The sequence below is a fragment of the Budorcas taxicolor genome, chromosome 3 (assembly GCF_023091745.1).
Source record: "Budorcas taxicolor isolate Tak-1 chromosome 3, Takin1.1, whole genome shotgun sequence".
NCBI lineage: Eukaryota > Metazoa > Chordata > Mammalia > Artiodactyla > Bovidae > Budorcas > Budorcas taxicolor.
In genome coordinates, this window is record NC_068912.1 from 26550650 (window position 1) to 26563686 (window position 13037).

The window sequence follows — 13037 nt, forward strand, 5'->3', positions numbered from 1 at the left end:
CCAAATCAGGAGACTCCTTCTAAGATCACTTAAAGAAGACAGAGAAATTGTGAAGTAAAGGATGTCCGACTTGTTCATCTTACCACTACTCTGTGAGCCCACAGAGGACTTATCCTTCTTTGACATCTTCCACTATACCATTGTGACCAGTCACTATACCATTGGGACCAGTCATGGGCCCTCTCTAAAAAAAAAAAAAAAAAAAAAAACCCCACAGCGAGACAAACTTGCCCTCTTTCTCTTACACAAAACTGTAGAACTCTGGTTGACAAATAACTCCTAAGTCATCGGCACCTCTAGCCCCGACGGACGAAACAACAGCTTCTCAAGCCCCAGGGAACTGGGATTCGAGCTTCCCGGCGAGCGCCACACGAAGGCAAAGCTAGACCTTGGTCCAACAGCTCCCTGATGGGTGCCCAGAAAATGCCAGGACCCAGCGAGCCGCTTCCAGAAGCTCTGGTGACCCGCATGCATGGCCTCAAGGACTCCTGAATTAAAATAAGCTGGGAGGCCCAGAGGGGAACTCGCAGGTTCACAGTACAGCCAAGGATAAAACACCATTCGCCGCTTCTGAGGGCTCCGGAACCAAGAAAACACCTCCCCCTTCAACTTCCCTTCGACAAACCCTGGGCGGAGCTTGGGGCAACTGACAGCGCCAGCCACCAATGGGAGGCCCCATGGTGGGTTCGTGGGACCAATCCGAGGGCGCAAAGGAAGCCTTCCCCGTGGCGCATCAGCGCAGCTTTCTAAGTTGTCCTCTGACCTCTCTGGTCGCCAGAGCCATAGAGAGGGAGACAGTCGCCGTAAAGTGGTGACGCTGGCTATACTATGCCGCTCACTCACAGCCTTACCCTTTTTCTCTTCCGAGGCCCAAGCCCTGAGGCCGCCCCGCCCCCGGCCCTTTGCTTGATACCGCCTCTCCCTGGAGAGGACCCGCGAAGATGTGGAATTTCCAAAGCTTATTGGATGCTGGTGGTGTCACTCTGGAGGGCGGCGGGGCTCGCAGCGGCGACGGCCGCCCCTCTCTGACGGTGATTGGAGTCGTCTGAGTAGCCCCCGGGATTGGTGCGAGGCGGGGCCAGAGCCGTCGGGCACCTTGGACCGAAGGGTGGGGAGGTGGTGGCAACCGAGAAGCCGGCGGGGGCTCTCAACTCCCTTGTCCGCCGCGTGCCTCCCGCGGAGGACCGGGTGGAAAGAAGGAGCGGAGGACCCCCAAGTGCATCACGCGGGGGCGGGAGTGGCAGTTGTCGCGTGTCGGGCGTGGGACCAGTGGGGCCGGCGGTGGGGTGGGTGGTAGTAGAGGGTGATAGAGGTGCAGGGGTCCAAGAGTCGACAGCAGGATTAGCTGGAGACCTAGACCTGGAAGCGCTTCCGGGGAGGAGGACTTGGGGGGCAGAGGAGGGCGTGGGCGTGTCTGGTATGGGATGCCTTGCAAAGGAGGGGGCCTTGCTGAGTAGATCTGTGGGTGGCTCTTTTGAGGAATACTCTTTTTCCTTTCTGCCCTTTGATTTGCCGAAGAGAGAGTCCCCATGGTCTCTGTACAAGTTTTGGAAACTGTCTCTTTGGGTGGGCCTAATCACCTGCTACTTCATTATAGAACTGCCCAGGGCCTTTTCTGATACTGAGCACAAACGTGGGGAATATGGCAGAAAAGAAGAGGCCGCTGCTGGGCTTCGTGGGCAAACTCCCCAGTGGAACCACAGCTGGAAACTCAGGCAAAACTCACTGCCCTTTGTGCATGGGGCTTTTCAAAGCCCCCAGGCTCTTGCCTTGTTTGCACACAGTTTGCACCACCTGTCTGGAGCAGCTGGAACCCTTCTCAGTAGTGGACATCCGAGGGGGAGAATCTGACACAAGCTCTGAGGGGTCCATATTCCAGAAACTCAAGCCGCGCGCTCTGCAGCCGCAGATTGGCATCCTCTGTCCGGTATGTGATGCTCAGGTGGACCTGCCCATGGGTGGAGTGAAGGCTTTAACCATAGACCACCTGGCCATGAATGACGTGATGCTGGAGAGTCTGCGTGGGGAAGGCCAGGGCCTGGTGTGTGACCTGTGCAGCGACAGGGAAGTGGAGAAGAGGTGTCAGACCTGCAAAGCCAATCTCTGCCACTTTTGCTGCCAGGCTCATAGGTAAAGATGGGAAACCCTCCTGGTGAGGCTTAAGAGCAGAGTATAAAGAGGTGTCAAGGCAGAGAAATCCCTTGGTGAGCAGATGGAAAGGAATGCTCAAATGCCATGGAAGGTCAGAGAACAGTATACAGTGTGATTACAGATGTTCCAGAACAGTAGTTAAATTTTGCAGCCTTTATATAATACCCATGGTAATAATAGCATCACAGGTTTGCAGGGTCCATTTCACTTTTCAAAGCTCTTCAGTTTCCTTGGCTCATCAATCATTTGTACAGGGTGCTAGAGAAAGAGTATGATAGCAGATCCCCTGCCCTCAATCTCATTTGATCCTTGGAACTCAGAAAAGCAGGCACTGTTTTCACCCCTATTTATTATTGGAGGAAACTGAAGCTCAGCAGTATGTGGTATGCCAAGGTCCCATAACTGGTAAGTGATACATAACCATTGAATTTAAAATCCAAATCTTCTACCTGCCTGCTGTGTTTTTTCTACTCGTCTCTGTTGCCTTCCCAGTATAAAGTGCTGATTGGTGGGATACCACCTCAACCTTTGCCCTGTACCCTAGAGGTACTCTGGAACTTGGTGAGATGGACTTGGGGTAGGGATTATGTCTTTTGTGGTGTTTGGTGAACAGTTTGTCACAGGAAATCACTTTGTGCCTTCAGACCACCTCCCCCCATTCCAGAACATCACAATATGAAATGGCCAATGTTTCAGGATTAGCTACAGTGGTTTTTAAGTTCTGCCTTCCGGGTGTTTTCTGGCCTCACCAACAGAACAAGTTAGCAGTCTTCAGTCCTTCTATTTTTACCATGTAATGATGACTACTTTGCTGCCAGCTAAACAGCTGACCCTGTTTTGTCCACAGCCACTCTGCTGGTGCCAGAACAGGCATGTAAGCTTGACATTGCTAAAACACTAAACACATGGTGTAACTCTGAACAGTCACCGAGGTTTCTGGGGATTTCCCTGAATCTCTAGAGGGCTGTAAAAAGAGGGAATTAAAAGAGAGCTTTGATTCTACTGACCACTGATTTTACTCTTTCTAATAATGTTGATGACTTTCCTCTAGAAAATTCTAGCCTGCTGCTTTAGGTGGTAGAGGCATTGGTCAAAGGAAATGCTTTCCCAGAGAGTTTGATGAAAGCTGAGGGAGACTCTTTTGTGCCCAGCTAGCTGGTTTTTAACTGCCTGAAGTTTATTGCTAAGCCATCTGGCACAGGTCTCATCTCAATGCTGGGTCTCCACCAAACTCTCCCCTCTAGCTTGCTGTAGCACTAGGCTGTGGCTCTCACCTAAACTTGACAAATGAACTCTTTGGGGAAAGTTCCAGGAGGTAGCTTTAGTGTTGCAAAAGTCATGCACCAAGCCAGAGAGCCCTAGCCTACTATCATTTTGTCCCATAGAGCAGCCTTTTCACATAGGTATTAGCCCAGTGTACAGAGGAGGAACTGGAATCCTAGAGACTCATGTGATTAGTAAGAGGTTAGAACGAGGAACTGAACCCAGGTGTGTTGGACTTCAGAACCCATGCCCTTAAAATTGCCGGAATGTTTCCCTGCTAGACTCGTCCCCTCATTTTCTGTTCCTGCCTCTGTTTGCCTCTAGGCGGCAGAAGAAGACGACCTACCATACCATGGTTGACCTGAAAGACTTAAAAGGCTACAGCCAGATTGGGAAGCCCATTCTGTGTCCTGCTCACCCTGCAGAGGAGCTGAGGCTGTTCTGCGAGCTCTGCGACCAGCCTGTGTGCCGGGACTGTGTGGTGGGGGAGCACCGGGAGCACCCCTGTGACTTCACTAGCAACGTTATTCACAAGCATGGGGACTCCGTGCGGGAGCTGCTCAGGGGTACCCAGCCCCACGTGGAGGCCCTGGAGGAGGCCCTGGCACAGATCAAAGGGACCAACAGCGCCCTACAGGAGCGGGTGAAGGCCGTAGCCGCTGACATCCGCACCTTCTCCGAGGGCTATATCAAGGCCATCGAGGAGCATCGGGACAAGCTGCTGAAGCAGCTGGAAGACATCCGAGTCCAGAAGGAAAACTCTCTGCAGCTGCAAAAGGCACAACTGGAGCAGCTGCTGGCAGACATGCGGACGGGAGTGGAGTTCACCGAGCACCTGCTGACCAGCGGCTCCGACCTGGAGATCCTCATCACCAAGGGGGTGGTGGTGGAACGGCTCACCAAGCTGAACAAAGTGGAATACAGTGCCCATCCCGGAGTCAATGAGAAGATAACCTTCTCTCCCAAGGAGAAAGCAGGCCTGTGCCGTGGCTATGAAGTTTATGGGGCCATCAACACCAAAGAGGTCGATCCAGCCAAATGTGTCCTCCAAGGGGAAGGTAGGGCGACATCTCCCATTGGCATGGAAAGGGCAGCGGCAGGACATGGTGTCAAAGACGTGTGGCATTTTCAGCTACGGCCTTCATTCAGCTAGGGAGAGTCATACCCATCCAATGGATGGTGATCCCTCCCTTGTCCTTTTCTTTCTGGTTTGTTCTGGTCAGGTTGCACCTAAGATCCCAGACAGGGGAGAGGCTTGACCCTTTTCCAGTTGAGAAAAGTAGTAACAACCAAGGAACTCAAGGATCAGACCACTTCTCTCAGGTGACAGAACCGAGGCAGTACCATAAGACACATCAGCATAGACCTCCAAGTGCGTGAAATCCTGCCTGTTCAGAGAGGATGGTTCTGAAGAGAATTTCTGAGGAGTGAGGAAGAAGCGATAATGGTTTGCTTTCTTTGATGCCCTTTCTGGTTCATGGAAGCCAGATACTGGCATTGAAAAGAATATGGTAGGCATTTCTGTCAGGAGGGGGAGAAACAATTTCTTTTGACCATGGTGTTCTCTTCCTAAAGGAAGCACCTTATTCAAACCTATTTCACAGATCAGTTCTCACAGGAAGATTGTATTCTAGAGCCATCCTGACCCAGGTAAGGAATTCTTACCTCCTTGGCGGTCACAGATCCCTTTGAGAATGATCTTTCCACCAGAAAATTTCCACTCATTTGAGCATAAGATTTCAGGAGATTCTTTGCCCCTCAGAAGGCCTCATAATAGTTCACAGACCCCAGGTAAAAAAGCCTATTTCATCTGTCTTCTGAACCAGAAATGGAGTGAAAGTGTTAGTTACTCAGTCATGTCCGATTCTTTATGACCTCATGGACTGTAGCGCACCAGGCTCCTCTGTCCATGGGATTTTCCAGGCAAAATACTGGAATGGGTAGCCATTCCCTTCTCCAGGGGGTCTTCCCAATCCAGGGATTAAACCCGGGTCTCCTGCATTGCAGGCAGATTCTTTACCATCTGAGCTATCAGAGAAACCCTGGACCAGAGGCTGTAGCTGTTGAATATGCCCCCCAGTGCCTAGGCACAGCTACCATGCTGTAGAGGATTTCAGGCATGAAGAGTCTGAACTGGTTACCTGTACCTCCTGCCTCTTCTAGCAGGATCTGTCACTTTGAGAGGGTAGTTTGGGGTTACCAGCTTCTCTTTGGGGGCTTCCCTGGTGGCCCAGACTGTAAAGGGTCCGCCTGCAATGTGGAAGACCTGGATTTGATTCCTGGGTTGGGAAGATCCCCTGGAGGAGGGCATGGCAACCCGCTCCAGTATTCTTGCCTGGAGAATCCCCATGGACAGAGGAGCCTGGTGGGCTACAGTCCATGGGGTTGCAAAGAGTTGGACACGACTAAGCAACTAAGCACAACACAACACAGCCTCTCTTTTATTCTCTGAATACATATGTTAAGCCTGAGTTTTCTCAAAGCTTTCTTAAGGCTGAAATTAAGATCCAGGATCCTTTACAATCCAAGAGCTGCTGCTGGCTGAGAGAGAACCAGGCTCACCAGAAGTGACTCCCAAGAAGTATGCTCCAGTAAACAGACAGGAAGAGAAAAGAAAGGGAGGAAACCGGAAACACAACCTTTTGTACTAAACGGAAAAAGCGAGATGGTGTCTCATCTGGGGATGCAGTCACTATGGTTGCCCTTTGAGATTGAGGACTGAGTGTTTATCTTCCACAGATCTTCACAGAGCCCGTGAGAAACAGCCAGCCTCTTTCATCGTGCTTTGTAAAGATGCAACAGGAGAGAGCATGGGCAGGGGAGGAGACAACGTTCAAGTCACAGTAATCCCTAAAGATAAGAAAGACAGGTTTGTATCATGCACCCAGGCATCATGGACCTGGAAATCCAATGTTCTTTGCAGTCATGGGGCTGTAACTGCAGTAGTTCCAGCCTACCTCCCCATGATGGCATTGAAAAGTGCCATAGGACCACGTGGACCAGATGCAATTCCTTGTGTGGGTTTTAGGCTCGTATTTGATTCTCTCCCAAAGGTCTTATCTGCCCCCGCAGACTGTCTTTATTCCAAGCTTTGAATAGACTGCAGAATATTCTGTGTTAGACTGAATGGTGCCCTTCTCAAAGTTCAGCCCCACGTTTACTGTTTGTGCTGGGAGCAAAGTTATAAGCAAAGTCTTCAGGGTTGGAGGATGGAGGAGGGAGGAAGAAGAGCAGGAGGTACAACAGAAGCTGATTAGAGAGAACGCTGATGTTTTCAGGAATTCTGAATGTCAGATTAAATGAGGATTGATGTTACCTTCTATTCTAAAGTTACTTTCTGAGACACAGAGAAGACACATCCTGCTTGGGGGACACTTAAAATTAATATTGGCTGTATGGTAGAGTTTACATCCTAAATCAGCAGGCAACTGAAGCAGGCTTTGTGAGAATAAGTGGTATTTTTGAACTCCCGTTTCTATACAGTCCCGTGAAAACGATGGTCCATGATAACAAGGATGGGACATACTATGTTTCCTATACGCCCAAGGAACCTGGCACCTATACTGTGTTGGTCTGTGTCAAGGAGCAGCACGTGCAGGTGAGTGAGGCCTTGCCTACACTTCCCTGACCTTTCACCCCGCCCCCGCCCCGGTTTTGTCATCTTAGGATGTGGAGACATTTCACACAGGACCAGCTGTGTAGAGGGACTGACCAGGATTCTCTTCTTTCTTACTTCACCTCACTTGAGAAAGGGCCCAAATTTTGCATCTCTTATTCTTACTAGAGGATACTGGTGACCCTAAAACCTCTTTATCCCAACTTCACCTCTTAGCAGTTATGCCTGTATGTTATCATTCTCCCAGTTAGTTTACTGGAGTTCTTAATTTGGGAAAGATGCCTTGATCACAGTGGGCAATCTACCAGCAGATGAGTATGTACACATACAAGAAATATAACCTCACTCAGGATTTTCCAGCTTTGTTCAGACTATGACCAGACATGGACTTACTGAAATACCACTGGGAGAGTTATGCCCTCTCCTGTAACTTATCAGTCAACTATCTGCCTAACCATTTGCCCAGATAATTCTCTACTCTGTTTATATGTATATGTGTGTGTATATATATATACATATATATATGCTTCTCTGTTACCATGGTTACTACATCACCTCCACAGACATATGTAACACTTTTCTGGTTTAGAGATTATGAATTTTTAAAAATTGAGTAATACTCAACATGTCCAGCAGAATCTCTCTGCTGACATACAAGCTGCCAGAGGGTTTCCCCCAACCGGAAATTAACACTGACAGGGACAAGAAAACACCATAGAGCATCAGGATGTGTTAGGCTTGTGGCCTGTGCCCTAGGAAGACCCATAGTAGCCACTTGCTGCTTGCCTACTTACAGGATGCCAGATAGGTTAGATATTTTTTCAGACATTGTTCCACTTTTCTAACAAACCACTCAAACATAAGGATCATCCAGTTAGACCAAGAAAACAAACTTGCTGCAATACAGAGTACCTGGGTAGAAAAATCAGAATTTGAAAGCACATGTTTGAACTCCCAAGTTGTTTTTAAAACAGATTGTAGGGACTTCCCTGGCCATCCCATGGTTAAGACTCTGCACTCCCAATGCAGGGAATATGGGTTTGATCCCTGGTCAGGGAACTAAAATCCCACATACCATGTAGCCAAAAAAAAAAAGACAACTCTTTAAAGGAAGAGAGATTTAACATCTGAAAGGCTTCTAAGGAGCCAGCCTCTCTGCTTTGTGCTTTTGCATGGTATGGGATTCTCATATAGGAAGAGGCAGATAGCAACACTCATTAAATATTTATTGTTTAGCATAGGGTAGAAATTCAAGAAGGAAAATTATCCTTAAAGGAAAGAAGGCAGGTGGGAGAATTTCTAAGCCGAGAATTATTAACCACATGCCTAATCTTCCTCCATTTCATCTAATTTCACCGACCTAGAATGAGTGGATGGGTAAACAGTTGTGTCCAGGATGGAGAGATGAAAGGAAAGGAATTGGCTTAGGATGTGAGGGATGGGAGTGTGTGGCTGAGAAATTGGAGAAGAGACCACAGATGTTCTTAGACTGCTCAGGAGTGGAGGAGATGGAGACCAAAGTCAGTGACTTGAAAGCACAGTTGAGTTTACTAGTGCTTGCCTGGTGGCTCAGATGGTAAAGCATCTGCCGGTGATGCAGGAGACCCAGGTTCGATCCCCGGTCGGGAAGGTCCCCGGAGGAGGGCACAGCAATCCGCTCCAGTATTCTTGCCTGGAGAATTCCACGGACAGAGCAGCTTTGCGGGCTGCAGTCCATAGGGTTGCAAACAGTCGGACATGACTGAGCAGCTAACAGTTTCAGTGTGTCAGGCGGTCTGCGTGCCGGGGCAGCAGCACAGACTCCCTGATGCCCCTCACTGCATTTGTATCTGGCCCTGTCCAGCTGAGCACCCAGCTGACCCCCAGTCACTGTTTGCCTCTACTGTCCTCATCCCTCCAGGGGCAGGGCCTGTGACTTATGCTCTGTTTAGTCTGTGTGATGCTCAGCACACGCCTGTTGACTCATGAGGCGCTGTTCTTTGCTCTTGGTCTGAACACTGAAGGGCTCGCCATTCACTGTGACCGTGAGGAAAAGGCACCGCTCACACCCAGGCGTGTTTCACTGTTGCACATTCTGCTCCAGTGGAGGCCAGAAAACTGCTCGCTGCGCGTGTGGAGGCACCATGCCAGGTAAGGGGAACCAGCCTCTCGGGAAAGCGCTTGCTCTCCCTCTGTGCCTGTCTCCCAGCAGTGGTTTCAGCCACCACCATGACCAGGGTCAGGATATTCAGACTCAGGCTTTGTTCCTAGGAATGTAGTCTGTGCATGTTAAATGTATCACAGTTCTAAAAGTTTCATTTAAAGCCTCTTGGTTATGGAAATGGAAACAGCAAGGATGAAAAGTTCTGAGTGCTTCTAGTTTTGATACAGTTCACTGATTCTAGAAGCCCTGTGCTTCCCCTGGGATGGTCAGTTTCAGCCTGTACCCTTTCCAACAGCCTGAGCGCTGTCAAAAACATAAACCCATCCTATTCCTTTTGAAACCTTGAAGAAATTCCAGGGATGGGAGAACAGATGAATAAATCAGCTGAACCAAGTCTGGCTCTTTTCTTGGGGGGAGGAAACGTGGGCAGAAAGTTCAGCATCCAGGCAAGAAATCTAATTATTTTCGGTGTTCTGTCCTGTCCTAACTCTTACGGTGAGCCTTAACATAGGCTCTTGTAAACCTGCATAGAAACACTTCAGGATCTATTCTGTTTATTTCTAGCATTCTGCCCTTCTCTTTTATTTAGATTTTGTTACGTTAAAATCCAAACCAATTCTTCTCCTTAAGAGTGTTAAAATAACACTGTTCTTACAATTCCAGCTAACCTTAATTGATTTGCTGTCATCTGTCTTGAGAGTCTTCCCAACTACAGAGGCATCCGAGAGCTTGTTCCTCTTGCTGGGTTGTTTTTAGATGTGAAAATATCCATGAGTCTGAATATAGCCAGGAGTGTTAATTTCCACGGTAACTACTGGACTTCCTTCTAATGGTTTTTCCCTCTTCTCTTTGGACCATGCAGGTGGGTACCTAGGCTGTGGCCACGGACACAAAGGCCACCCAGGACGTCCCCACTGGTCGTGCTGTGGGAAGTTTACGGAGAAGTCGGAATGCACGTGGGCAGGTGGGCAGAGCGCACCGAGGAGTCTACTGAAGACGGTGGCCCTCTGATGGCTTCCTGCGTCCATGGTCACAGCTGTGGCCAGCATGGCTTCAGATCACCAGAGGACCACAGACCTTAATTCTGAAGAAACTGATAGAATTAAAAACAAAGTGCCTTATGTTATACCCTCAAATCCGAGGACCTCTTTGTGAGTTATTCACTGATGGCACGTGTGGGCAATCGGGTACCAACCAGAGACCACATTACATTTGTCTTCTTGGCCAGAGGTCTTGCAGGGAGGGGGAGGTGATTGGCTATCTGGTTTAAGTTAAATGCCAGATGGTGCCCCTCATCAGTGTCCTTTTAAAAAATATGTACTGTAGTCCAGTAAGATAGCTACTGTACAAAATGACTAAAATAGATTTTAGAATCACACAGTGTGTATCTTTGATCATCTTCAAAATTAGATCGATCTTTGAAACTTGCAGTTTTTAATCAAAGCTGGCTTTATAGGAGGTGTATAACGTATGCACTACTGTTGTTAAGACAATTAGTATGAGTGTGTGCACGTGTTTTTGTATGACTGAGCCCATTCATCATAAATCTAAACTTGTTAGAAATAATGTATCCATGTAGACTAACAAAATAGTATGTAGATGTGGTCTCAGTTGTAAATAGCAAAATCTAATCCAATAAACTGTAGGCTACCCCCTCAAAAAAAAAAAGTGCTATTTCTATACCAAGAAGGCTACCTTCTATTTTGTATAGGCATGGAAGTACCTATGCCATTGGAATTTAGAGCTCATGGGAGTAATTTAGTTCCTTAACTTTTTGATACATAACTTTAAAAAATTTTCCCTGAGCTACACATTAGATATTTGTTTCCCTCAAAGAATAAAAACCTTTCCTCATGTCCACTTGTTGCTGCTGCTGCTAAGTCGCTTCAGTCGTGTCCGACTCTATGCAACCCCATAGACGGCAGCCCATCAGGCTCCCCCGTCCCTGGGATTCTCCAGGCAAGAACAATGGAGTGAGTTGCCATTTCCTTCTCCAATGCATGAAAGTGAAAAGTCAAAGTGAAGTTGCTCAGTCAGTTGCTAGCACACCTTAAATGGATTATAATATGATACTGCTGTTTAGGTGGGAGTGTCCCCCACTTGCCCTCTACACCATGTTCATCTCATAGCCCCCAGAGCCTAGAAGGTTACTATTTGGTCAAGGGTAGGAGAAGACAGTGGCACCCCATTCCAGTACTCTTGCCTGGAAAATCCCATGGACAGAGGAGTCTGGTAGGCTGCAGTCCATGGGGTCACTAAGAGTCAGACACGACTGAACGACTTCACTTTCACTTTTCACTTTTATGCATTGGAGAAGGAAATGGCAACCCACTCCAGTATTCTTGCCTGGAGAATCCCAGAGATGGGGGAGCCTGGTGGGCTGCCGTCTATGGGGTTGCACAGAGTCAGACACGACTCTGAAGTGACTTAGCAGCAGTAGCAGCAGCAGCAGACATGTAGCCAGCAAATAAAGGGGAATGCTGTTGAAACAGGACCTTACAAATTCCTTACAGATGTACTCATGCCAGGCGATCCACATACCTTCATCGTCCTCACATCTCACAGCCTTGTCTTCTAGAGAGTCATCTTCATCTTTGTCTGCATATCTAGGAAATTACCTAGAAGCTTTGGCTCCCAGAGCATGCCAGCTTAACGGAAGAGAATTCTTGGGAGACGAAGGACTGGTGCCCCAGCTCTGCCAAGGTCTTCACTGTATATATTCAGTGTGTTCACATTCAATTCAATGTATTCTTCTAGGATATTTGATTTCTTATATAGCAAAAACACAGCATGTATTAAATATAATTATTGAAGTCTGCATTGTAAGATTCATTAAGAAGTGACTCATTAGAGTGATGAGTTGGCTCAGGCAAAGGAAGTGAAATAATTAGACAAAACACATTGTCATGTCATCATGGAATATGTTTCCTCCTTAAGGAGGTGGCTACATTGTAGCTGTAAATTTGAAGATACCAAATGCTAAACCCTTTTCTGGAAAGATTCCCTTCGGCCCTGTTATGCTCCGAGCCCGTATCTCCGAACCGACCGAGAGAGCAAGTCCACCACAGTAATGCAAAAACAAGAAGGGAGTTTATCTCTAGCGCGCTAGGGCTCAAGTCTCATCCCACACAAGGGAATCCGACAAGAGCCCTGAACAAAGGAGTATGGCGGCTTATATACAGGCAGTTCTTTGTCTCAGTTACAGGAATAGCTGGCGTTACATGATTGGCCAGGCAGGATGAGCGCATATCCTGTCTCTCTTTGGTAAACATGACTCAGGTCCTAGAGCCCGTCATTTGGTCCCTAACATTCCCCCCTGTCCTTAGATCATATAGAGGAATCTTCCTCTTGTCTTGGTCCTGAGACACAGTTTGATATTGTTGTCGAAGCACAAACAGCTGTACTGTATTTATGCGTTCCTTTACAAAGGCTATAAGTCTATTGATAATACATGGGCCAAAGGTAAGCATCAGTAGAAGTATTAGCAGGGGTCCCAGCAAGGTGGAGATTAGGGTGGTCAACCAAGGGGATTGTTGAAACCAAGACTCAAACCATCTTTGTTGAGCCTCACGTTCTCGTTTACGTTGGGCTAGTCCCTCTCTTACTTTGGCCATAGATTTTTTTAACTATTTTTGTGTGATCAGCATAAAAACAACACTCTTTTTTAGGGCAGCACAGAGTCTTTTCTGTATCTCCCCACAGATCTTTTAGTTATGCCTGGGCGCACCTGGACATGCCCAGAATGCATGATTTGGGAGCTTGCCCCTCTTCCAGGGTACATTTACCACCGGCTTAAGGTCAAAGTATAAGTCTGGCCACCAAGTATTTGGTGGATGTATTGCGGTGGTGGAGTTAAGCATCTCA

The 13037-nt window shown here is 47.9% G+C and overlaps 1 protein-coding gene across 1 annotated transcript; it reads left to right on the plus strand.

The window, feature by feature from the left end:
• Positions 1-1312: 1312 nt before the first annotated feature.
• Positions 1313-10818, plus strand: TRIM45 (tripartite motif containing 45). The gene is made up of 6 exons (XM_052637184.1): positions 1313-2130; positions 3739-4472; positions 6154-6283; positions 6898-7012; positions 9034-9160; positions 10036-10818. Exons 1-6 carry the CDS (start codon positions 1643-1645, stop codon positions 10182-10184), a joined length of 1743 nt encoding a protein of 580 aa, XP_052493144.1. The 5' UTR covers positions 1313-1642; the 3' UTR covers positions 10185-10818.
• Positions 10819-13037: the final 2219 nt, after the last annotated feature.